At 37.2% G+C, this 26,505-nt stretch overlaps 1 protein-coding gene across 3 annotated transcripts in view; it reads left to right on the top strand.

Annotated features, from left to right (window-relative positions):
• Positions 1-26,505, top strand: part of Cdkal1 (CDK5 regulatory subunit associated protein 1 like 1) — a 533,240-nt gene that overhangs the window by 148,278 nt on the left and 358,457 nt on the right. For all 3 annotated transcript variants that reach the window (XM_048348394.1, XM_048348392.1, XM_048348393.1), the window contains exon 8: positions 19,383-19,503. In XM_048348394.1, coding sequence (XP_048204351.1) covers positions 19,383-19,503 — 121 coding nt within the window. The remainder of the gene's footprint in view (positions 1-19,382; positions 19,504-26,505) is intronic.

Here is a 26,505-nt window from a genome sequence, read left to right as displayed (position 1 = left end):
CATCCTTGTCTTGTTCCTGAGTTTAGGGGGAATGATTTTAGTTTCTCCCCATTTAATATGATATTAGCAGTTGGTCTGTTGTATATGGCTTTTATTTTAAGGAATGTTCCATCTATTTCTGTTCTCTCCAGTATGGATAAGTATGGATGTTGTATTTTGTCAAAGGCTTTTTGGGCATCGACTGAGATAACAATGTGATTCTTGATTTTAGTTCTGTTGATGTGGTGAATTACATTGATTGATTTATGGATGTTAAACCATCCTTGTGTCTGTGGGATGAAGCCTACTTGGTCATGATGTATAATTTTCTTGATCAGTTTCTGGATCCTGTTAGCTAATATTTTATTGAGGAGCTTTGCGTCTGTGTTCATTAGTGATATTGGTCTGTAGTTCTCTTTTTTTTGTTGGGTCTTTGCCTGGTTTGGGGATGAGTATAATATTAGCTTCATAGAATGAGTTTGGGATTTCTCACTCTGTTTCTATTTCGCGATAGTGTTTGAGGAGTATTGGTATTAGCTCCTCACTAAAGGTTTTGTAGAATTCATTGGTGAATCCATCTGGGCCTGGGCTTTTCTTTGTTGGGAGGCTCTTGATTACCCCCTGTATCTCGCTCTAAGTTATTGTTTTATTTAATTGATTTATTTCTTCTTGATTCAGTTTGGGCAGTTTATACTTCTCTAAGAATTGATCCATTTCTGTAAAATTATTGTTTTTTAGTGAGTAGAGGTTCTGGAAATAGTTCCTTATGATTGTTTGAATATCGTGTGTACTTGTTGTAATTTTTCCGGTGGAGTCCCTGATTTTACGGATATGAGTCTTCTCTTCTTTTTTTGGTCTGTCAATTTTATTTATTTTCTCAAAGAACAAGCTTTTAGTTTTGCTTATTTGTTGAATGTTTCAATCAGATTTATCTCTTCTTTAATCTTTGTGATCTCTCTCCTCCTAGTCATTTTAGATTCGATTATTTCTTGTTTCTCCAGATGTTTTAGTTTCATCGTGAGGTTATTCACCTGCTCTGCTTCCATTCTTTTAATGTGAGTGCTGAGGGCAATGATCTTGCCCCTCAGCACTGCCTTAGCTGTGTCCCATAGGTTTCTTTGTGATGTATTTTCATTGTCGTTGTGGCTTATGAATTAGTTAATTTCATCCTCAATTTGGTCTGTGACCCAAGTGTTCGATAACAGTGAGGGGTTTAGATCTCCAAGTATTTGTATAGCCTCTGTGGTATCCTTTGTTATTGAGGGTTACCTTTATTCCACTGTGGTCAGACATAATACATGGGATGACATCAATACTTTTGTATTTGCTGAGGTTCTTTGTGTGGGCTATGACATGATCTGTTTTGGAGTATGTTCCATGGGCTGCTGAGAAGAATATGTATTGGGTCTCTGTAGGGTGAAAGACCCCGTACAGATCTATCAGATCCATTTGGGATATGGTGTTACTTAGGTCTTCAGGTCCCTTGCTATTCCTCTGTGTGTTGGATCTGTCTCTTGGAGAGAGTGGAGTGTTAAAGTCTCCCACTATGATTGTGTTTGGGTCTATCTTGTTCTGTAGTTCCAGCCTCTTTTGTTTCGTGAATATAAATTCATCACCGTGATTTCTTGATTCTGGATTTTTCCCTGTATTAAAATATAGTGCCCTTCTTTGTCTTTTTGAGTTGATTTTAATGAGAAGTCCAGCTTGTCTGAAATCAGGATGGCTACTCCTGCCATTTTGGTAGGTGCGTTTGCTTGGAAGATCTTGCTCCATCCTTTCATTCGGAGCCTGTTTTTGTCCCTTGCTGTAAGATGGGTCTCTTGAAGACAACAGATAGCAACTTTTTGTTTATGGATCCACTCTGTCAGTCTGCTCCTCTTTATCGGAGAGTTTATACCATTTTATATTCAAAGAGATCATGGATAAGAGTGTTTTTTTCCCTTCCATTTTCCTGTTAGGCTGTTTTTCCTCCCCCTTTTTTCTTGTCTTTGTTGACCTGCTCTTCCTGTTGGGCTCTGGCTATTGTAGTTTCTTTCTGTTTCTGTCTGGGGGTCCTGTACGTTTTCTGTTGGGTGGGGTTCCCCTCTTAGATTTCGCTGTAAGGCTGAAACTGTACTTCTGTTTAGTTTTACTGTGAACATAAAACTTCTCTAAGAAGTCAAATCCATTTAAAAGGTTAGTAGCAGTCAACTTGTGCTTAAGACTTTGACAGATGGCTTGCAGAGTTGTAATTTCTGTAGGAAATGGAACATCCTTCATTCCAGACTGGATTAACTGGCTGGGTTCTCACTGATGACTTTGGACTGGAGTGGATTCATTGGAGAGGCTGTGTTTGGATTTAGTTGGAAGAGTCTACAGCAGAAGATGAGTTAACATGACGTTGTGGGGAATTCTCATTCACTGTTTTTTTTTTTTTTTTTTTTTTTTGCCAGTCCTGGGGCCTTGGACTCAGGGCCTGAGCACTGTCCCTGGCTTCTTCTTGCTCAAGGCTAGCACTCTGCCACTTGAGCCACAGCGCCACTTCTGGCCATTTTCTGTGTATGTGGTGCTGGGGAATCGAACCCAGGGCCTCATGTATACGAGGCAAGCTCTCGTGCCACTAGGCCATATCCCCAGCTCCTCATTCACTGGTTTTGTTTGAGGATGTGAAAGCTGGTGAATTAAGTGTTAGTGGTATACCAAGAGTGCTTTGGAGTCAGCAGGATTAATTTTAGTAGCTGTACTTGCAGATGAGGAAATCAAGCTATGAAGGGGTTAAGTAGTTGTCTGATCTTTTTATTAGTGGTGAATTGAGCCTATCAAGGGACTTTTCTTATTTCTGTTTCTACTGCCAGTACTTCATTTACACAGTTCCCGTCATTGAAATAATGTGTCCTTTGTAGAAGTAACTGGTTGTTGGTTCTCTTTCAGCAAGTTATTCTTTTGAAGATCAGTTTCTAAGATTAAAATGGAAACGTTTTAATAGATCCATCCTTTAAACTACTTGGAACATATTAGGAGATCAGTTTTTCAAGGTATATCTGTACTTTCTCCTTGATACCTGGACAGCTAGTTTGTTTTAACTGTTCTTCAACAACAGCAACTCTCCTTTCAATCTGACTATATAAACTGCTTTCATTAACCTGTGATTATTGTTCTCTCCTTATTCCAGCCAAATGCATTACCTGCATTTCTTATATGTTATTTTCAGTTTTCTTTACATTTATCTTAGGATCCTACACAGAAGTGGCTAACTTCTGCTTGGCCCTCCAGATCTACTTGTCACCTTGATATGTGCCCACCTGGGCTGACTTGTATGGATCCCGTCAGTGGGGTTCTTGCCATCTGGTATGCAGGTGTATTTAGCCAGTGGTAGGTGGCAGCTGTGCCAAGAGAGTGGGGTAGGAGTGTTTATTCTTCTCCATCCTCTCTCCAGCTTGTTGTGGTTTGGCTGTTTCTCCTCCCCCCAGGCCACAGCCTTTGTCTGGTGACCTTGTCTGTTCATCTGTTATCTTCTGGTTCCAGTAACTGTTCCTTTCCTTTGCCTCTTCTAGCTTAGGGTAGAAATGGCTCCCTATTGATATTAGCCCTAGAGCATTGCATTGGCTCTTGTTGGCTTTCCAAACTTTAGTTAGTAAACAGTCCCTGTATGAAAACCTCTTCAGTTATGCAGAGAAAGCCTCTGCTGTGCTGATGCCCTAATTGGCAAGAAATTAGCTGTGGAGAAGCAGTGCCCTGCCCAGAAGGGCAGATGGAATATAGCCGGACAAGAGAATATTGCTGCAACATATTCCTATTTGATTACTATTAGACTCTCTTCTTAACTCAATGCCATAGGGTATAAGACCATAGCCTGTTTGCTTGCTGACTGTTTCTTATGTTTCACCACGTGTAAGAGTTGTCTCCATAAGACACACTGGTACTGAATGTTTTCATATTTATTGTAATTAACATGAAGCCATACAAAGCAATGTTCCTTTTCCTTTTCTCCCTCCCTTTCCCTTCCTTTTCTTTTTTCCTTTTTCTTTCTTTTTCCCTTCTTCTTTGTGTTGTACCAAGATGAAAAAAATTCTCTACTCCAAGGGTTTTTTTTTTGGTGGGGGGGAGGGAGGGACACCAGATTATAACGAATTTAAGATTTTCTTCCATGTAATTTTGATAAGATGTAGAATTTATCTAGGGGATAATATCTAAAGAATTCACATCTTTTAAATATATATGTGTATATGTATATTTGCATACATGTATAGATGTATATGTAAGTATACATATACACACCTTAGTCTGGGTTACATGGACATTAAATTTTCTTTTTATATGAAAGATGTGAAACAAATATAAGTTTATATTTAGTTTTCTAAACAAATATCATTAAAATAGTTTTGTTTTTATATAAAGATATCCTAATTTTATAGCTTTGTAACAGATGATTACAAGTAAATATTACTTATGGAAATTTAAAACTTTATCCTTCTCTCCGCTCCCTTCTCCTGTCTTCTCCCTTTTCTTTCTTTCCTCGTATACGCTTAGGCTGGTCTTGAACATTCGTCCTGCGTGTGCACACCCCCCCCCTCCTCCAGTGCTGGGATTCCATGTATTCATCATCCCACCCCACTTAAAAGGACTCTTAAGAAAAAACAGTACTTCCGGGCTTGTCTATATTTCTTTGATTTTTATAGCTTGGTCACATCACTCAGCTGTCTTGCGTATGGCTTGCTCTCTACCAGTTGAGTAACACCTCCAACCCAGCTTTTCACTCCTTGGAGATCCTGGAGTCTCAACTTTTCTGCCTGGACTGGCTTCAAATTGTGATCCTCCAGATCTCAGCCTTCTATCTACGATTATAGGCATGAGCTCAGATGCTTTGTTTTTTTTTTTTGAAAAAATATTTTTATTATCTTTAATTAGTTGCCCAAAGGAGTTGCCATTCAACATTTGTTCATTTTTGTGATAGGATCTCATTTGTTTTCCTAAGCAAACATGGGCATAATCTTCCTATTTATGTTTCTTGTCATAGCTGCTATGACAGGTATATGTCCTCATGCCCACTTTTTTTCTGTTGAGAGGGGGTCTTGCAAACCACAAACCAGTTTACCAAAGTCAGCCTCCCAAGTAGGTAGGAATTTGGGTATCATGAGTGACCATGTGTGGCTGTTTATGTTTTTCTTAATAGTGGCTAGTTAATTAACTAATATTTTTCAGCCATTACAACTTTCAGAATAAGACTAAATACACAAGCTTGTCCTCCAGGTTGATTTTACTCCTTTATTATAGTTGTAGAATTATTTTATATGTTTTTGAATTGTGTTAAATTTAATTATACTTCTATAATGAGTTCATCACTTACATTTCCTCTTATGCTCAGACACATTTTCTTATAATTTAAAATCACCTTTTATCATTAATGGATTTAATTTGTATGAAGACAGGTATTTCATTAACTTTTGATTTCTTCAGCCAGGAGGTGGGTGTGATGGTGCATAGTGCTTAGTAAGTTATGTGGATAATAATTGTAGTTCTCAGTTGAGCACTGCTGTAATGTTTTCTTGCATTTGATGGAGGGAAGGAAATTATTTTAAAGTGTGAGTACCGAAGGCTTCACATGGCCCAGTCCTTGTGTTAGAAGTTCCACTACATGAAGAATCAAGTAACTCCATCTTTCCTTGTTTGAATACTGACTTACTGCCTATTAAAGGGAGCTTCCATGTTAACCCTTGGAAATTTGATAGTATCTTGGCAGGTTGTCTGAGGATAAGACAAGTATTTTTAATTATCTTAAAAACATACTGTCATTGTCTAGAGTTCTGTAAAAGGAAACCATTAATGTAAACTTGTTTTTATTTTTATTCTTTTTATTTTTTATTTTTTATTTTTGGCCAGTCGTGGGCCTTTGACTCAGGGCCTGAGCACTGTCCCTGGCTTCTTCCCGCTCAAGGCTAGCACTCTGCCACTTGAGCCACAGCGCCGCTTCTGGCCGTTTTCTGTATATGTGGTGCTGGGGAATCGAACCTAGGGCCTCGTGTATCCGAGGCAGGCACTCTTGCCACTAGGTTATATCCCCAGCCCTGTTTTTATTTTTAATTAAGTTTTATGTTTATCATTTTCAAGCATTTCATAGGTTCAGTTATGACAGTTTCTCAGTTAAAAATATTCTGTTTTCTTAACTGTATTAATGTTGAGTACATCAGTCTCATAATGAATTTGTATTACTTCTCAACTAAACTTTATACTATTTACTTGAATAGGAATTTGTGATGTTTGTGTGTGAGAGAGAGAGAATGAATAATTAACAGTAAATTGGGTTTGAACTCAAGAGGTCATACTTATAAAGCAGTCATTCCAGTTGTTGAACCACTTTGTTATTTAGCACCTTTTTTATGTTGGTTATTTTCTCAAGGTAAGGTATTGCTTTACCTCCAGATTGGCCTAGGCTGTGATCTTCCTATTTGTGCTTCCCCATGTTCCTGGGGAAAATTAAGCTCACACTACTGGGCCCAGCCATTGTGCTTCCCCTATAGCTTATGATGAGATCATATGCTACCATGCTCAGTCATGGAATGAGATGGAGTCAAACTTGTAATGCCTAAGCTGTCCTTGAACCTTGGTCATCCAATCTTTGCTTCTCACATACCTAGGATTATACATGTGACCCACTGTACCCAGCTAGTTAATTGTATTTTGAAGCTCCTGGATTAGCATGTTCGCTTTATGATTTTTTAAGAACTCATATACTTCTTTTCTTTTTTCTTTTGCCAGTCCTTGGGCTTGAACTCAGGGCCTGGGCACTGTCCCTGAGCTTCTTTTTGTTTTGTTTGAAGGTAGTGCTTCACTACTTGAGTCATAGCACCACTTCTGCCCCTTTCTGTGTATGTGGTACTGAGGATTTGAACACAGGGCTTCTTGCATGCTAGGCAAGCACTCTACCTCTGAGTCACATTCCCAGCCCTAGATATACTTTTTGTTTTGTTTTGTTTTTGCCAGTCCTGGGGCTTGAACTCGAGGCCTGAGCACTGTCCCTGGCTTCTTTTTGCTCAAGGCTAGCACTCTACCACTTGAGCCACAGCACCACTTCTCGCTTTTTCTATATATGTAGTTCTGAGGAATTGAACCCAGGGCTTCATGTATATGAGGCGAGCACTTTACCACTAGGCCATATTCCCAGCCCTAGATATACTTTTAAGAAATATTTTTCCTATTATTTTTTCCTTGTATTTAAAAAAAATATGAGAACTATTACTTGCATAGATACCATATATGCCTGGAGAGGCTTTATTCTTCTTTTGGAGAAGTTAGTATTTTCTATTAGTAATGTATGATGAGAGTAGAGGAGACCAGTAACTTAGAGAAAACTGTTAGCTGCTACATTACACTTTCCAAATGGAGGGTAAATATATTTGTTAAATAATATATGTTTTATTTCTTAAAAAGTTTAAAGGGAGATGGGAAGACCATGGAGGGGAGCTATATTGATCAAGATGCATTGTACTTAGAACCCAGCTTTTGGAATTATAAACGCTTTCATATTGATAAAATCCTTTGTTGCTTCATATGTGAGTTTCTTTCTGGGATGCAACATCTACAAGTTCAGTAAGAAGCTAAATGTACTGAAAATGCTGATCGTATTTGAAAAAAGTTAAAACCCAAATATTATTGTCTGGAGAAATAGCTTATTTCACTACCAAGTTGAAGGGGAGAGATATGGTAGAGGGGAAGTTTGGCAGATTAGAATAGTTTGAAAGCTTTGGGGAAGATTAGAAATGCAAGGTTCAATTTTCTCTTGAAAACATGTATTTGACAACCAGAGTAATTACTTATTTAATTGTAGTGTACCCTTTCTTTTGTGAGATCATTGGCCTTAATAGAAAATCTAATATTGATGTTAACTGGGATATGATAAGAAAGTTGAGTTGGCTTGTAACGTTTTTGTATCAAATGTTTGGTGATTTGCACATTTTCTTTTAAAGCTTCATTCTGCAGTATACTACAAAGCATATAGCAGATAGGATGTGATCATTTCTGAGACTGAAAGAATACATACCAGTTGCATTTATTTGTTCGTTTGAATGAGAGGAAACCTGTCTGCAAAATCTGTGGTTAGGATGTCAGCTGTGAATGGATTTCAGGTAGAAGTTTCAGTACTACCACTCTATAACAAAATGTACATTTTATTGGTCAATAGAAGAATAGTAATTGAGATGTCCTTACAAACATAAAATATTATTGTAACATATTACATCTTGATTGTAACTCTGCAAATGAATGCCCTTAAACTGCACTAGGAAGTCAGTTGTTGTGATGGGTCAGTGTCCTGGAGTTGTATTAGAATACTTGTTCCTACTATTGATGAGGTCCCTCTTAACAACCCATACCACCTCATTGGTTCTCAGTTCCTTGAGTTGTAATTGTAGGACAACTCAAGGTCCTTTTTACTCTAAAATTCTTGGAGGACATGAGTCTATCACATAAAATTGGGTTTTAGAGTTCATTAGGTTGAGATATTGATGCTGTTGATCACTCACAAAAGATAATTAGTAAGTACATAACTAACCTTTTTCTCACATCTAAGTGTCTGCACAAGAGACACACAGTATAAGTTGTAATTTCTTTGCTGTATTTCTATATCCTCCTGTAAATTGTGTGTTTTACCTTTACTCTTTCTCTTCGATTAGACTATGATTCTGGGCTGCTCACCAGTTCTGTGTGTGTGTGTGTGTGTGTGTGTGTGTGTGTGTGTGTGTGTGTGTTTTGCCAGTCCTGGGGCTTTAACTCTAGACCTAGGTGGTGTTCTTGAGCTTCTTTTGCTCAAGGTTAATGCTGTTCCACTAGAGCCACAACTGTACCTTCTAGCTTTCTGTGATTAATCAAATGCCCTGATTTCCTTTAGACTGTGATCCTCAGATCTTAGCTTCTAGAGTAGCTAGGATTATAGGCATGATCTACCTGCACCCAGTTTTTGTATATCCTTAAAGTAATTTTTATTTCCACCCAGGGTCAAATTTTCTTCAGAGCCTTGACACTGGTAGGTTTAGTTTTGGAGACTGAAGTTGTTAAAGGAAGGACATAGCTTAGGAGGATTTAACATGAGCTAAGAACCATCATCCAAGAACTACCACCTCATCCTGGGACAGGATTAGTGGCTGAGAGCAGTCTCTAGCCCGAGAAAGGAGAAGCAACTTTTTGCATTAGAACCAGTGAAATCTGGGAGTTGGAGATTCTGCCCTGTAACTGTGACCACTTTCCTAGATTGCTGGCCATTGTGAGCCATTGCTGTAGCTGAGTAATGATCCTATCACGTAGATTTCTTAAGGCACAAAAGCAGTTCTGGTTCTCCACATGGGTACACAGACATTCGGGGATCCTGTGTAGTTTGTGGCACGCTACCCACGTCCTCTTTTCCTTACATTCAGGAAAGTACATTACAATGCCATTGAGTGACTTCATAGAGATGACCTCCAATCTACGTGAACTTATATATTGCATTATTTACCAAATCTAACAACCTTGATTATCATTATCAATGCATTTGTTTGTGACCTAGTTCCTAACCTTTTGGAACTCTTACAGAGCAAAGGCATCTGAGTTGAAGTTCTAGTGTTGGGTAAGTTTGAAAGCCTACTTGCTTGAGAAATATCATTGCCGTTGATAGGAGTACAGTTACATTAGTTATGGGAGCTACTATAATTAACTTCTGTCTAGCTCTTGGTATAGCTACTTTTTTCTTGTACATTAATTCACTGACACTCCACAGGAAGCCTGGCATTACTGATTTTGAAGCTAGGCAGTGGTATGCTGTAATTTGAATCTTAGGTCTCTGGCTTCAAAGCCTTATCTTTCTATGCTGAGAAGATGCTTACATTGAACAGAAGAAAGTGAAAAAGGAAACCTATTTGTTATAATTTCTTTTCCTCTGCCTGTTTTTTTGAAATCACTTCACTTCTTTTTCCAGTTATCCTCAAACCCTCTTCTCATATATTTTGTCTCCTATCTCATCTCCTTTCCTTTTCCTTTCTGCCAGTGATTCTTGCTATCTTACCTTGCACCAGTGGAAAAGGATGTTTTTTAGGGGTAGGCAAAATCAAATTATTTTATAGGAGTTAAGAAAGATTTGCTTGTTTAAAAAATAACTGTAATGGAGTAAATTGATTTTACCTAACTATAAAAGTGCTTCTGTTAGGAAATGAGGTAATAAAAAGTTCTATTTGATTTAGCCAGTACTAAAAATCTACTTTAGGGCTGGGGATATGGCCTAGTGGCAAGAGAGCTTGCCTCGTATACACGAGGCCCTGGGTTCGATTCCCCAGCACCACATATACAGAAAACAGCCAGAAGTGGCGCTGTGGCTCAAGTGGCAGAGTGCTGGCCTTGAGCAAAAGGAAGCCAGGGACAGTGCTCAGGCCCTGAGTCCAAGGCCCAGGACTGGCAAAAACAAAAACAAAAACAAAAACAAAAAAAAACTACTTTATCCAAAGAGAATCTACATAGAAGTGTGCATATGCACCCATGTGTATATGTGTATGCATACATATGCATATGATTTGAAGGTCAATTTATGAAGATTTTGTGTAGAACACAAAATTTGTACCTTTGTATTGTCAAATGGTTAGGTTAAGAAAATTCTTCATTAAAAAAGATTTTTAGAGAATATGGTCTATTTCCTAAATTCTATTTATGTGTGTAGGCCAGATATGTATTCTATTTGTAGCCAAGATATTTTATCTTTCAATCTTTAATAGCCTATAATCTTTATTGTCAGTTCTTAAAATTAAAAATTTAAAACTATATTAAGTCTTTAAACATCAAGAATCTCAAGGTTATATAACTTCTATTTCATATATTTAGGGGCATTTTTATTTTAGTTTTTGGAAGTATGGTTTTTCCCTGTGTCGCTCCTTCATGCCAAGTCTTACTAAATCTTTTCATTGAAATCTGCTTTTTGTGATAGGCTTTTGAGTTGATTGGTTTTAAGAAGTGGAAAATTGGAATCCAGCAGGAGTTCTGGTAGACTGTACTGTGAAGTATATATGATTGTGTATAGAAAGAGTACTCTTTATTTCAGCCTTCCAGACTACAGTGTTGCCTGTCCTTGAAGCCTCCCTGGTTTTTCTTAGGAGAGGGGATCACTCCCTCTTTTCCCAGTCTAGCTGGAAACAGCGATTAGACCATATCTGGGAGTGCATTACAGTTGTCTGATTACAAGTCTGTTTTCCTTGAGATCTTAAGTCCTTTTGGGGAAAAAGTCAAAGTGGTGGCTCAAAAGGGAATGATTTTTGGAAAGGGATAGCAAAATATATTTTGTAGCTTTTACTTGGTATTTAAATATTGACAATATTTTATACATACCTTTAAAGCTCATCTATAATATTCTGAGACTTTTAAGTTATACATATATATTTCATCTATAGTGTTATAATATAAAAAGTACATCCTTTAAAATCATTGTTTTGCATTTTTAAACTTATGTCACTGTTAACCATTTATTTTATTTTATTTTTTATTTTTGACCCCAGGACATTGAACTTGCTAGGCTAGCCCTTTTGCCACCGAGCTACATCCTAGCCCTCATTAGCCATTTCTATAGTGGAGCAACGGTAACTCTTACCTTCAGGGATGTAGGAATAAATAAGAATTTAAGGCCCTGTAAGTTCCAGCTGCCCCTTCCTGACACCTCTCCAGTTTAGATCACCTTGTACTGCCCTCAGGACAAGTATGCTCAACTATTATTAAAAATGAAATAAAGGCAACAAGGAAACTTTGACAATTTTCCTGGTACACGATGGAACAGCTCTCTAGCTTTCTTTGCTTCTCATCTGTCCAGTCACACCTTGTGGTGGCTTGACTAGAATAATACTAGGAGGAGACTTGAAGTTTTCATTTGTGTTTGAAAAGTTGAATGTAGCTTACAAGCTCCTGATGCCATCTATTGTCAGTCTGTTTTGTCTGTCTCCATCACCAGGCACAGGAGCAGGTTTGATCATGAGAAGTGATGATGCTTTGTACTGCTGCCATGGATGCTTTACACACTGATGTGGAGGCTTCCGTAGCTTTAGTGTTTCAAGTACCAAAATGATCCAAAGTAGTCTATTAAGGGTCAGTGCTAATAATTCTGTTGTTATTGTGAGACTGCTTTCACTTTGGAGTGTTTTGATTTGCACTTGATTTAAATTGTGAAAAATAAATTGGCACTATACAAATCTCCTCCTAGTATCATGAAAGACAGTTTTGCCTATGAAAGATGTAATTAAAATCCTAAAGTAAATGTTCATTGTAATTCCAGAAAGAAATCTTTGCATAAGAACACATTTTGCTTATGTAGACCATTTGTTATATCCATTCTTTAACATAACTTAAAATAATAATTATTAGGCATGCCAACAATAAGGTTAAAGAAAAAGTACTTAAAACTTTTGAAAGTGAATGAGGAGAATATGGTTGAAGTACTTTATATGCATGTGCGAAAGTAGAACAAGACACCTGTTGAAATTGTTTTAGGAGGAAGGAGAGAGGAATAAGGGAGAGAGCTTGAAGGGGAAGTTTGATGGATTATATTGTACATATATATGAAAATATCACAGTAAACACTTCTGTGGACAACTAATGCATGCTAATAGAAATCTTTATAAAAACTCCTCCTTTCAAGTAAACATTTGTACTTTTCTTTGTTCTCTCTTGTAGTTCTTATGTACATAAATTTCACATAATTGTAGTGTAGATACTTGTAGGGGACGACTATGCCTTTAAGACCTGGGGTGGTTCTAGCCACTCCCATCTCCTTCTGGGTTCTGCCAGAAGAGAAACCAAAGCAGCCCCCACCTCTGGGCGGCCAGCACATGTCTCATGGTGGCGCCTGCTGAGCCAGAGGCAGAGCCAAGAGGTCTCTACCTCTGCAGGAAGTTCTGTGACATCACCATGATGGATATGCTCGTTAGCCTATTGTTGGCACCTGGCCAGTCCCTCTCCTTTGTGCATCACTGCTGGTATAAGTGTATTTTCCCTCCCCCTTATTAAACTAGAACACCCCTTGAGGGTTCTCTGGGACCCCACGGGTCTGTGTCTTCCTTGGGAAGTATGGGGAAGTGGACAGGGTGTCCTGCGATCACACGCTGACCGAGACTACATGTGGCCTTCGCTCCCGCAGTTAATCCCTACTGGCCAGGGGATGTGTTGAGGGCGATAGAGGACCACACAGGAGAGGCGGATAGGCCCAGGACCTCCACGAAGACAGAGGTAGAGCTAAGCCCGGCAGATACTATTGTGTGTCTTGCAACTGTAGTTTTGATATTAGATAGCCCTTACCCTGGTAGGAATTTAAACAGTGTACTATGATCTTACCAAGGCCTTCTCTCAATCTGCTTGGCTTACCAGTGAAGGTTTTGAATTCTGTTTCACTGAGTTCTGGAAAGATAGTAAGGTGACACTAGTGTCTGAGGAAATCCTCTTCACTTTTATTGACTACTTTGGGTTCTAGAATTTTGGACAAAGAATGATTTCTTTCATGTTGCTGTCTCTTTGAAGGTGCCATTATTGCAAACTCAAAATTCTTGTAAAGTTTTCCAACTTAGATTGTGACGAAGATGCCATTGCAGTGGAGTGCAACTTATTTGGCCCTTAAAATGAAAATATTTTAAGAGAGAGGCTTCTGTGAGAATATCAAAATATGTTTTCTGTCTCTGAGATGTGTTGTATATGAGGAATTACAACAATGGGATAGATAAATGGAAACTTGGGACTGTAATTTTGTTTTCCTTTGTAATTTAGTTGTTGAAAAGGTTGGCTAAGTGTATATCCAATGATAAGTATGGATGTTTTGTAGAAAAGCAGATGAAATGGTGGGAGAACTTCTAATATTCAGTGATATTATTTAAATTGTTCTAATCAAGTACGAATGAATATCTGTGGTACATTTATTCTTTTATTTTTGGTGACTTGAATTTTCTACCAAAGTGCTCCTTTTCCCTCCCCCCAGCATCGTGTTTGATTGCTTTCCTAGGAAGTTTTCCAGCAGGCTGACCTGAGCTTAGGGTTTGGCCAAGTCTTTCAGTGTGGTCTTAATAGATCCTAAGTTGTATAAAGTAAGAACAGTCAGCAAGAGATCATGACAACTTGGCAATGAGCACTCTGGTGCTGGTGAGGTAGGTGGTCACATATTCAGAAAACAATGAATGGCCTTTAAAATTAGCTGAGTTGAACAAAGTTTTGAAGGAGACTCTGGCTTTTCTATGGAGATGTAGAAGGAAAAGAAATTAAAAGGAGAAACTGTAAACAATAAGAGTCCATCTTGCCAGAGGGTTGGTGTTTTTGTAATATGAGTGATATAATCAAGCTCATAAACACTACCCACTAGAGCCTGTAAGAAGCAGAGGAGCTACAAACATAAATTAGTAAGTATGTGTATAGTTTCATAGACTGTCATGTTTCTATCATTCAGTTAATATATACCTGTTCTAGGTCTGGTTCTTGGCTTTCTGTAAATTACCAATGATAAGACCAATATAAATGGATTTCTCAAATGAGGGCAAGCTGGCCTGCCTTCTGTGTATGAGGGAGTTATTTCCCCTTCTCTCTCATAGTGTTAGTATAGTTTGCACTGTAGGTAGGGTTTAGGAAAGATTTTGGCCCTTGAAGATCCTCAGACAAATACTGAATTCAACTAGTATAGAAATTACTGTACATATAAATATAATGCTTGGGTTTTTCCCACATAGATCTTTTCCCACATAGTATGATGAATTTAGGAATGCATATACAATATTGAATTATATAAACAGGTTTTTATTGTAAATGTTTTTATTTTTAAGCAGTTGTATAAATGAGTTGCCATTTAACGAAGCCGTTTATGAAGACAGTGCATCATCTTTTTTTTTTTTTTTTGCCAGTCCTGGGCCTTGGACTCAGGGCCTGAGCACTGTCCCTGGCTTCTTTTTGCTCAAGGCTAGCACTCTGCCACTTGAGCCACAGCGCCCCTTCTGGCCATTTTCTGTATATGTGGTGCTGGGGAATCGAACCCAGGGCCTCATGTATACGAGGCAAGCTCTCTCGCCACTAGGCCATATCCCCAGCCCACAGTGCATCATCTTGATCAACTGTCACCCTTTTGAACATTTTCACTCATCCCTGGCCTACTTACCCCTTCCTGTCTTCTTAATATTGTAGGATATATGTTGAATTATTCACTGCATTTTCCCCTCTTCTCCTTTTCCTTCATTATCTCCTTTTCCTTCATTAACTCCTTTTCCCTTGGCCCCACCCCTTTCAACTGCCCATTTCCTGGTAGAAAATTTTTAGTTTAATGTGTGTGTGTGTGTTTGTGTGTGTGCGTGTGTACACACATGTGAGTAGACTAGTCCTGGGGCTTGAACAGAGCCTGGACACTATGCTTGAGCTTTTTTTTTGGAGGGGGCAGACTTGAGACTTGAACTCAGGCCTAGGCGCTGTCCATGAGCTTTTTGTGCTCAAGTTTAATACTCTATTTGAGTCTCGGCTCTACTTCCAGCTTTTCTGGTGTCTGATTTGAAATAAGAATTTCATAGGTGTTCCTTCCCGGGGTGGCTTTGACCTGTGATCCTCAGATCTCAGCCTTGTCTGAAGCTAGGATTACAAGCGTGAGTCACCACTTCCTGGCTTTAGCTTATTTTACAGCTAAGGAAAAGAAGACACAGTGAAGCTAAGACTTCTATCTAAGATTATAGTGTTTAATCGCTGTGAATAGGTTGGAATCTTGTAATATCGAAGGTGAAAAAAGGTGATTTATTATGCTATGTGATTAAAAAGCATGTTTTAAATATAGAGCCAAAAGTAATATTTAAAACCATCAGTTTTGTTATAGTTTTGGAGGTATACTCTAATTACAAGAGAATTTTTTTTTTCTTGGAAAAATTAACTTCTAAAGGAAAATTTTATTTGCATTGTTTTGATGAAATTTATTGTGTAAGCTGCATTTTTTCCACTGTAAGACTTACTGTAATTGTAATGCCTCTGTACATCACCTGTATGATAAAAATTTAAAAATAAATAAAATATTTTTTTTAGTATATAATTTTAGATGATAAAGTTTAGTGACACCTGAAGTGTATTTGATCAAATGTAAATACCATAATGGAATCAAGGTTTGTAGCTAACTTACAAGTACTGAAAGCTTTTAAAGCTTAAAATTGAATTTTGTTTTAACAAGTTGGCTTTTATGTGACACTGATATGTAACAAAACAGTGTTTTTAAAAGACAGTTATTAAACCAATTGGAGTCACATTTGACCATTGTTCAGAGGAATGAAATGTGAATTTCCACTTGAAGAAAAAGATGAAAGCTCTCAGAAACAATGCTTTTTGTGTCCCATTCTACATAGAAAGCCAGAGTTCTGCTTCATCCTTCCATTAAAATCACACATCTCTATTTTAATCACCTTACATCTCTATCACTGCCTGCTCAGTGGTCTCACATTCTTATCAGCTGATGCTATCCCACTGAGTATTATGCTTCCCATCTGTTTCTATTAATGAATCCTCCTTTATTTTCTTATTAACATGGTTTTATGTAAAAATGGATATTTTCACTCTCCCTTTCTCTTAAACTTTACTGTTCCTTCTGTCTTCTTTTTTCTCTTTCCTTCAACTTCAACCAGAAGAATGGTAGAATTCACAAATAAATGAGTACTCCCTGAACATTCATTCTTTCCCATCACTGTGATAGTATAGTATGTTCATATGAGTTTGCATCTGTGCTCTTTGCTTTGAGGTAGGCTCAATATATTTATTTTCAGGATAGATCTGCTTCTCTAATTCCTTTTCTTTCCTCATTTCAACTCCCTTTGCATATCTCTCTGGTCTTGAGCCCTTGTTTCTTCTTCTTCCTCCATAGATTTGCCTTCTTTATATATCTCCTTTAGTTTAGTTTTTATTGTATCAAATTCCAATTTATTTTATGCCATTTATATTTTATTTATAATGATAGCTGTACATAAAATAAGTGATTATTCATAATAAGTGATTCTTACCCTGCAGACTTTAGATTTAAGGAATTAGTTTGAAATAGAAACTCCATTTGAAATAAGAAATGACATAGTCCAAACTACCCATTTTGTTTCACTAGTCCATTAAAAAGAAATAATTGTAGGCCAAGCCCTGGTGGCTCACACTTGTAATTCAAACTACTCAGGAGGCTGAGATGTGAGCATCATGGTTTGAAGCCAGTCTGGGCAGGAATTTCTGTGAGACTCTTATTTTCAGTTAGTGAGCAAAAAGCCCAAGGTGAAGCAGTGGCTCAAGTGATAGAAGACTAGCCTTGAGCACAGTATCTCAAAGGCAGCATCCAGGCTCTGAGTTAAAGCCCCAAGAAAAAGGAAAATTGTTGTATGGATGAATTTCCTTTCTTTTGAATTTGATCATATATAACAAGTAACTTTTATGTTATTTCCTACTTTGTCATTAATGTATTTTAATTGAAGCAAAAACAACCCTAGACTATTGTTAAGTCTGCTGCTTTTTAATGAATAATTGGATTTGAAAATAATTCATTATATCATCAGGCCCAGATATGTTCCTTTATTTGCATGTAGATAGTGAAGATGAATAATTTATCAAATGTTATTAGTGCAGGCAGCATATTACTGGAATCTCAGCAGGATGTAATGAAATTTGTATCATGCTAGTATGAAAATAGCATGCCTTTGCATAGTCATTACTGAACTTTTGGTATGTTTCAGAAAACTATTATGTTATCATGCCAATCTTTCTCAACTCTTCATCAAATGGACTTTTGATTGGAGAGGTCAACTTATTTTGAAAATCTGTGGCATTTACTTTATCAAGTACTTGTTTGACCTTTGCTTTGCTTTTATATCAAACTAGAAAATTTCAGACTAAATGAATGAATGTTCAAGCAGTTAGTGCTAAAAGGCTATGGATGATGGTTTTTATTACTTCTGGTCTTGAATAGTTGTCTAGGAGATGTATAAGCAATATAGCTTTATGGAACAAGGGGTGATGAAACACGTGTAAAGTTGCTTAGAATCTGTACTCATTATGCATTTGTAGTTTTTTTAAGTGATTACTTTTAAATTGTTGCGCTTTTTTTGCCTTTGTCATGATTGTGAGTGGAGGTGAATAGACTATACTCTAGGAAAGCAATCATAAAATTGGACAGATAGTCAAAAGGAAATTACACCTTCACTTAACAATTTGAGAAGTATTTGTGAATGCAACTGAACTTTGCTTAAGAATGATGTGAATGTGTAGTGTTAGTGCTGTGGCTGCTTTCATTTCCATGTCTAACAGAATGAAGCGGTCTGAAACCAGAAGCATCGCAGCTACTGCCAAGATGGTTCATGTTGATGTGGATAACTGTTAGAGCAGAGATTTTGATGGCAAGTGACAGGGATCTGTGGCATTCCTGGAAGATTGTTCTGTTTGTGTAAACAAAGGACAAGTAAACTAGCAAGGGATTTAACATTGAATTCTAGGATGAGAAAACCTAAGAATTCGTCCATATGGAGAGCAGAAACTGAAATGTGATCAAACCACTGCTTGGTGGAGCCTGCAGTGCAGTTACTCAAACAGTTTAGGGAAGACAAAGGGGAACCCAGGAGAATGTGAAAGGAGAGACCAACTTGAAAATTGCCCTAACATTTCCCTCCCTAGCTCATACATATATCTATTATTTGATAGCAGGAATCTTACCACCTCAAAATATTTTTTTAAATGTGTGATCAGTTTTTACACTGATAAAAAAAATACTATGCCTACACAGAATTGTCCCCCTAGAAAGTCATGTTTGAAAGCAAAAAACTTAAGCAGGTCTATCAATTGTCATTCACTGTGGAGAGGACAGGCTTCATTGATAAGTTATTACACAAAACAACATTTGCAGGGAAATGGAAATTGAGATTTCCTATATCGCAAATGTATCTAAAACAGTATTTACTGTTAAGTGCCAAGAAACTAAGTGTAGTTATTTTCTCAAAAAAAGAAGCAGTCATGAGGCTTGTGACCCAACGTGTTGGGTTTACAAGACAGACAGCTCAAAGATCTAATTGAAATTTTATTGTTTTTGTTATTATTATTATTTTAAGATCACGGACAGTGACTTGAACACAGAAAGATAAACATTGTAAAGAAAAATAAAACTAACTAAAATAACAGTGAAGTACTCATTAGTGGAGCCTTAGTCCAGGTTTTGAAATGGCAGAAGAAAAAAAATTCCAGTAACATTAAATGACCACATCTTCTGTAGATGTGCCTTTTGAGAAGTAAATGCCTTTCACTTGAATGAAGATCAGTTTATCAACCTTGTCTTCTATAGTTCATGCTTCTGGAGTTTTTCTTTCCTCTCATAAAAGAAGTTAAATGCAAACGTTAACACATTTGCTGCAAGCAGTAGATTAAAATGGAGTGGTGTGAGTCATATTAATGTTATTTATGTGCTTGATTTGAAGGTCACTCTGTGAGACTACTGGGCCAGAAGAAGGATAATGGAAAGCGGTTGGGGGGAGCACGATTGGATTTGCCAAAGATTAGGAAGAATCCACTGATAGAAATCATTTCCATCAACACTGGGTAAGCTTTTCTCAAATTTGCACATAAAATATTTGGCATCCTCCATGCATATGGGCTTTTTTCTTTCTGTGTGTGGTAACAAAAAGTAGTTGAACGTTTTCTTATGATAGATGAATCAGGCAAAGCTCAACATTTATGGAATAGTTTCTCCTGAAACATCTCTTGTCTGCAAATTATACTTAGTTGTATAATATAATTTGTTGTGGGATTTTATATCTTTCATTGGTAGTTTTTCTCATTTCTGGTAAAAACTATGGATTTCCAGCTAATATCCTTTGCTTAAAAATAGATTATAAGACGACTATTGGCACATTGTATATGACACTTTTCAGGAGGGCTGTGATAAATGTTGCCCAAAATATGGACCATGTATTCCTCTAGTGTATATTTAAAAGTGCTTTTCTTATGTGCTCTGAACTAGAAAAAAAGGGCTTATGATATTGTTTTTATTTTCTACATCTTAGTATACAGTCCTTCCCAATTAGAATTTGCTACTCATTCATATTTTTTTGCAGTTGTGGAATTTTGTTCCTTTAATTTATTTCCCCAGATGACTATATAAAAGAGCTTTCTATTCCTTAAAGTATGAGGAACACCTAGAGAGATGCCTCCTGTGCCTACTGATTAAGCTAGTCAGCAATTTTTGACTTTGCCTTTCTTTTGTCCTCTTTTTCTGCATATTATTTCCTGTTGATAGCTTGTCGACTCACCCTTTCTACTGCTTGCCTTTCTCTCTCTGAGCCAGTTGCTGTCTGCATTTCCTGCTGCCCATTGGCCATCATATTTGTCACTGGTCATTCTTTCTCTCAACATCTTTTGGTTCATTCTTCACATTGCTGCCAAAGACCAGCGAAGGTTGGAAAACATACTAGGGTTATTTTTTCTGTTTTTGTTTGCTTTTCCCAACCCTCCCCCCCACCCCCCAATCCTTGTAACCATCCAATTGGTGTGGTAATGTGTTGTGGACCAACCTCTGCCTTTTGGTATTAAAGATTCAGAAACTTAGTCTCACTAAGTTCAGAAATTAGAAATTAAGACAGAGGCAGTGAGATATGTAGCTTTCACTTGACTTGAATACCTCAGTGAGATTTATTAAGTATTTACTGGATGAATGAATGATTAAGATATGTAATTTGTAAGTTGAATATGATTTTGTTAAATTCTCTATGAACAGTGACTGGACAATAATTCTTGAAATTTTCTGGCCAAGCTTAAGTATACTTTCTCCCGAATAAGTGTCTAGAGAGAGGCAAAGTCATAATTCTTCCAGTGTATCTTTTTGTTTGTGTTGTTTTTGCATGCGCAATGCTGATCAGTCCCTTCTGAATAGATGTATTCTTTTAAATATGTTACTATTTCAGGGTCTGTCAAACCCTATTAGTTCAAGGTCCATTTGATCTTTTCAAGAAAAATTTGTCCCTCCTTTGAACCTATTTTAACTTTTTGAGTCATAGTGAATTTTATTTTTCTACTGCCTGAGTTATACTCTAGTAACCACTTATCCTGAATTACTTGAGATAATCAACGTCTGAATTGTTTTCCGGTTTTTTTTTTTTTTTTGGCCAGTCCTGGGCCTTGGACTCAGGGCCTGAGCACTGTCCCTGGCTTCTTCCTGCTCAAGGCTAGCACTCTGCCACTTGAGCCACAGCGCCGCTTCTGGCCGTTTTTTGTATATGTGGTGCTGGGGAATCGAACCTAGGGCCTCGTGTATCCGAGGCAGGCACTCTTGCCACTAGGCTATATCCCCAGCCCCTGTTTTCCGTTTTGACAGTTGGTCTCAGTATGTGGCAGGTTTTACTGGGTACTTCCATTCTTCCCCTGCTCACCTTACTGGTATTCTTTCAGTATTCAGTTATTTGGTCCAGTCCTTCATATGAGGGGCTGTTTGTTTTCCCTCCATTACAGGGCTAAGTCCTTCCCACCCTCTACTATGCATCCACAACATTCCATTACCCTGATTATGGTACTTGCCATATTGTACAATTTACATCTTCCATTAAAGTACTTTCTTACTGAGCTTTGTTAGCCCCATCCATACATCTTCCATTAAACTGGAGGCAAACATTCTACCACCAGGCCCCTTTCTCAGCCCTTGTTTTTTATTGATTGATTGATTGTCAGTCATAGGGCATGAACTCTGGGCCTGAGCACTGTTCCTGAGTTCTTCAGCTCAAGGCTAGTGCTCTACCAGTTTGAGCCACAGCACCACTTCTAGTTTTCTGGTGGTTAATTGGAGATAAGAGTCTTATGTCTTTCCCTCCTGGGCTGGCTTTGAACTGAGATCCTCAGATCTCAGTCTCTGAGTAGTTAGGATTACAGGTGTGAGCAGTACACTGGTGCCCAGCTCATTACTATTTTTGTTGCTGCACTTAAGATTATTTTCTAAATAGTTAAAACTTTAGATTTTAAAATATTTCTTTTATGTAACTAAAACTTGAAAATTTTTCACATGTACTATCTTCATTTCTCTTCCCATGGAGTTACTGTTCCTTCAAAGGAGACTACATTACAAAATATTGAAGTTTATTGGATGATGTCAATTGAGCTTTTATAAGTAAATAAGCAAATATACTTTTGCTCTTAAGATAGTTCAATCCATATTATCTCAAACTGAGATTTAAATTTCTAATTTTTCTGAATCAATTGTGGCCAGATCATTTGCTCTTGGATGAAAAATGCCCCCACAGATTTTATCCATAGTATTATTTTAGGACATCTTTGGATTTCTTTTTTTAATTTAAATTTTTAGTTCTTTAAAACTGCTGAACCTCACCAAGATCATTTCCTTTAAAATATTAAAAATAGGCTCATAATTTTTAATATTAAAAAAGGCATTACACTTTTCAATGTTTTGTTACATTTCAATTAAACATGGAGTTACAAATTTTTTACTTTCTTCTTAATTCTTTAGAAAGAGGGTCTGTTAGTAAAAATGTTTTACTAAATATATTACTATCTTCTTAAAGTTACCACTTTACCCCACAGAGTTGTTAGGCTTCCTTACTCAGAAATGCAAAAGGAATATAAATTGCTTTAACCAAGGTTGAGGTTAAAAAGTTCAGATCATGGTAAATCTAATTCTGGTCGGTTGGGGGGGGTGGAGTTTTGTTTTAATCACAGGTTTTTATTATGGTTCTGCTTGTAGTGTTTTAATATTTTAAAAGAATACTGAAAAATGGTTGTAAAGCTACCTTTTATTTTTAAGCATTATCTTTTCTCTTTATATATTCCCTTAAGTTTTTATTCACTGATTGATCTCTTTCTCTCTACTTGGTAAATTGAATTTAGAAATACTTACTTTACATTGATTTTTGGTCCAGTTTTCAGTACTCTGCTTGTTTTCTCAGGTGAGCTTTTTGAGGTTAGCAGTCACTTGTCTGATATTGCTATATTTCTACCCTGTCTCCCATGTGGCCAAGGATGTTTGTAAATGAAATTAGCATGAATAAGTATGTGCTTAAACAGTACATGGTGAAAAGATAGATGTACTAACATGACTGAAAAAGGTGAGGATTAAAATTGATGATAATTACTGATGTTTTATATTATTGAATGCTTAATATGTGATAGACATGTTCTTAGTTATGTTGTCTCCGATATTTAATCCTTACAATCTTAAGAGACTTTTTTTTTAATAGATGAGAAAGCTAAGGCAATAAGATGTTTAAGTAATTTCACACAGTCATGCATTTAGGAAGTGACTAAGACAATGACTTACTTCTCAACTTCCCCAGATAGGTTTGTGGGTTCGGAGGAGATGATTTGTATCTATCGCACAGAGGGCCATGGGAGATGAATAATTTTTACATTATATAGTGATATCTGAAATGGACCCTGAAGGTAGCTAATATTTGAATAATTACATATGCAGTGGCATATGATTCAGCTGTGCCCAATAAGAAATTTGCACAAACTTGGTGGCTTAAAATGATACTAATTTATTGTGGTTCTGGAGGTCCTAAGTCTGTGTTACAATTGGTGTTTGCAGGTCTGTTTTGGAGGCTCTGGGGAGACTCAGTTTCCTTGCTGTCTCAGCATCTGGTGGGCATCCATGTTCCTTGTGCTCATGGCTCCCTAGGCAGCAATGTTGTACATCCTTTTTTATCTTCTATAGTCCTATTTCCTCAGGTGATTACTTTGAGCCCATTGGGATAATTCAGGATAGTCTCTTGATTTTAATGTCAGCCAATTAGCAACCCTAATTTCTTCTACAGCTTTAATTCCCCTTTGCCATGCAAAGTTCTAATGGTTAGGATGTGAACATTTTTAGAGGACTATTACCCTCCTACTGCAGGAAGCATGAAGAAAAAATTATAGGGAAGAATACCTGTATCTAAATCTATGTATATATGAAGAAAAGGCATGGATGGACCCAGGCAAGTTATCTATGTGCAACAACATCTTAGTCCATTTGTTTGGAGTTGCCAGCATACATAGGAAAGTGAGAAATGTTATATTTACTGTGAAGAATCAAATTGCTGCAAGGTGAAGGACCGTAGTTAATTCAGTTGGACGGGAAGAGCCACTGAAGACTGGGGCAGATATGCAACATTTTCATGGTTACTCACTGAGAAGATTATCCTGAAACTAGGTTGTAATGTGGTATGGTATGGGAAGATAGATCTAAGGAGAGCATAGAGGAGGCCATCGTGGCAACCCAGCAAGCAGTGAAAGAGCATCTGAGGATAGTTTGGGACATCAAAACAATGATAGCAGAACTGCATTAGTTAAGAACATGGAGTTTGGCATGCTTTAGTGGAGTTCTTTCTTTCTTTTTTTTTAAATTAAATTTTATTGACAAGATGATGTACAGAGGGAGTACAGTTACATAATAAGGTAGTGAGTACATTTCTTGTTGTATTTGTTATACCCTCCCTTATTTTTCCTTCCGTTCCCTAGTTCAGGTAAGCATACATACAATATCCAGTCTACCAAAATCATATACAGTAATAGTGGATTTATTTCTAACCATGAGCTTGGAAGTTCTGAAGAGAGAGTGGAGATAAGAAAATAGGTAAAAAAAAAAGTAGCTTCATTGGGAGGAGTGGGAGCTGATGAGGGCACTGAAGGCAAGTGGTTGGTACCTGTCTATAGAGAGCAAGAGGTGGCACAGAAGTCATCTGAGACATAAGAATTAGGGAAAGGTTAAGAATATAGAATGACAGGCATAATTTCAGGCTTTTGAATGTATGGGAAAATAATACTGGGATAGGTTAGCTATTTCCATAGATTAGAAAAAATGAGAAGCTAAGCTAGAAATCAGTTAAGTTTGGCTATGTGGGATTGCATTTTTAAGGAATTCAATCATAAAAGAAGAGTGCTAGACCTTAGAGAATAGTAAGGATTTATTTTTTTATTTTATTATAAGCTGTTCAAAAGCAAAGGGGCAAGGGGTAGGAATTGATTGGCAGAAGAAACTCTTTAAAAGGACATGAACACAGATGGAAATATAAACCTTGGAAAGGAAGGAGAACATCTGCGTTCCAAAGAGACAGGAGTTCAGTGCAAGAGTGAGAAACTTTCCAGTTCTTTTTTTCCATTTAGGTCTTGAGTGACTCCTATTGGAGAAAGCTGATTGGTTCCTTCATGCTATCAGGCAAAGTGAAGTGTGGACATTCACCCTTTATCTAATGCAGCCACACCTCTTTTTAATGACATTGCTGGAAGACAGGGCTGGTTTTCCATCACAATACTCCCCACTTGGATTTTTCAGTTTCTATCTCTCCTTCTTTCCTCCCCCCGCCCACCTACTGTCTGCATCCTTTCTGCGTTTTGTTGTTGTTGTTTTTTGTTTTTTGATGGTAACATACTAGTCTGCCTGATTCTGAACATCAGAAGCTGTATCTAACATGTGACATTCTAATTAAATATTTGAGTAGAAATTGAGTTTCCTTGGTGGAGATAGGCAATGAATGCTCATGACAGAAGATTTCATTCTTCTTATTAGATTAGCAGGGTGAGGTCATAGTTTTGAAGTGCTACTGGATAGGATATTTGAGGGTATTTATGTAGAGTTGGAAAAACAAAAAGTGCCCCCTAGGTGCTGTGGTCACCATAATAAGGAGCCACTAGCTTTTAGGGGCAACAAGAGGTGAGGGGGGAAAAGCTCAGTTCTTGTCAGGGGATCCATGGATGTGATGCACTTACTTACTATTATTATTATTCTTAGCAGTGGGAATGGAATATGGAGCAGGGTAGATGGTGATACTTAAGTCAAAAAGCTAAAAGCTGGACATTGGAAACTAAGGAAAATTGAGTTTATTTTCCTTTCTGTTACTATTAAAGCTGATAGTTTGACAGTCCCTTGGCAGTTTTCATTTCCCAAAGCCAACAGTTGAATGCTGCTTTTCGTAGTTTTGATGGAAGTTATATCACTTTTTAGATACTCCTATCAGATTTTACCTCGTTTGAAGATTTGAAATCCTTCCCAGGTTTAACGCATCTTTGAAAATACTGCATAGTTCTGTAATACTTTACTGATATTCTCTCTTTTAACATTTATCTTGCCTTTCTTGTTATTTGCCATCAGTCATATATAAAATGATGGCATACAGGGACCTTTTAGGGGAATTTAATTTTCTGTGAGATTACATACTTGTATTTGTTATCGTTTTAAAAATATGTCTGGTACTTTGCCCTCCTGTAATATCTTAGCTCCAGGAAAGTTTCCTCAGGTGCTTCTGTTTTCTGGAATGTCTACAACTTACCACTTTCATTTCCAGTCCTGGATATGTAGCCTCTATAAACATTTGAATGAACAAACAAATGAATGAATGATTGTGCATACACATTACCAAACTTAAGTGGAATTGCTTTTAGGGAAATAGAATTGCTATAAATGACATTTGCTAGTTTTTCTGGTTCTAATGCTCCAAACTTGAAAGTTATTAAATAGGTACAGTTTCAATATGTATGAAAATGTAATTATTATGTGTTTATCCAATTACCAGATGTGGGTTAGACATCATAGTAGTGCCAAGATGGACACACATTTCTCCAGTC

Source organism: Perognathus longimembris, chromosome 6 (assembly GCF_023159225.1).
Source record: "Perognathus longimembris pacificus isolate PPM17 chromosome 6, ASM2315922v1, whole genome shotgun sequence".
Taxonomy (NCBI): Eukaryota; Metazoa; Chordata; class Mammalia; order Rodentia; family Heteromyidae; genus Perognathus; species Perognathus longimembris.
This window is presented reverse-complemented; position numbering and strand designations above follow the sequence as displayed.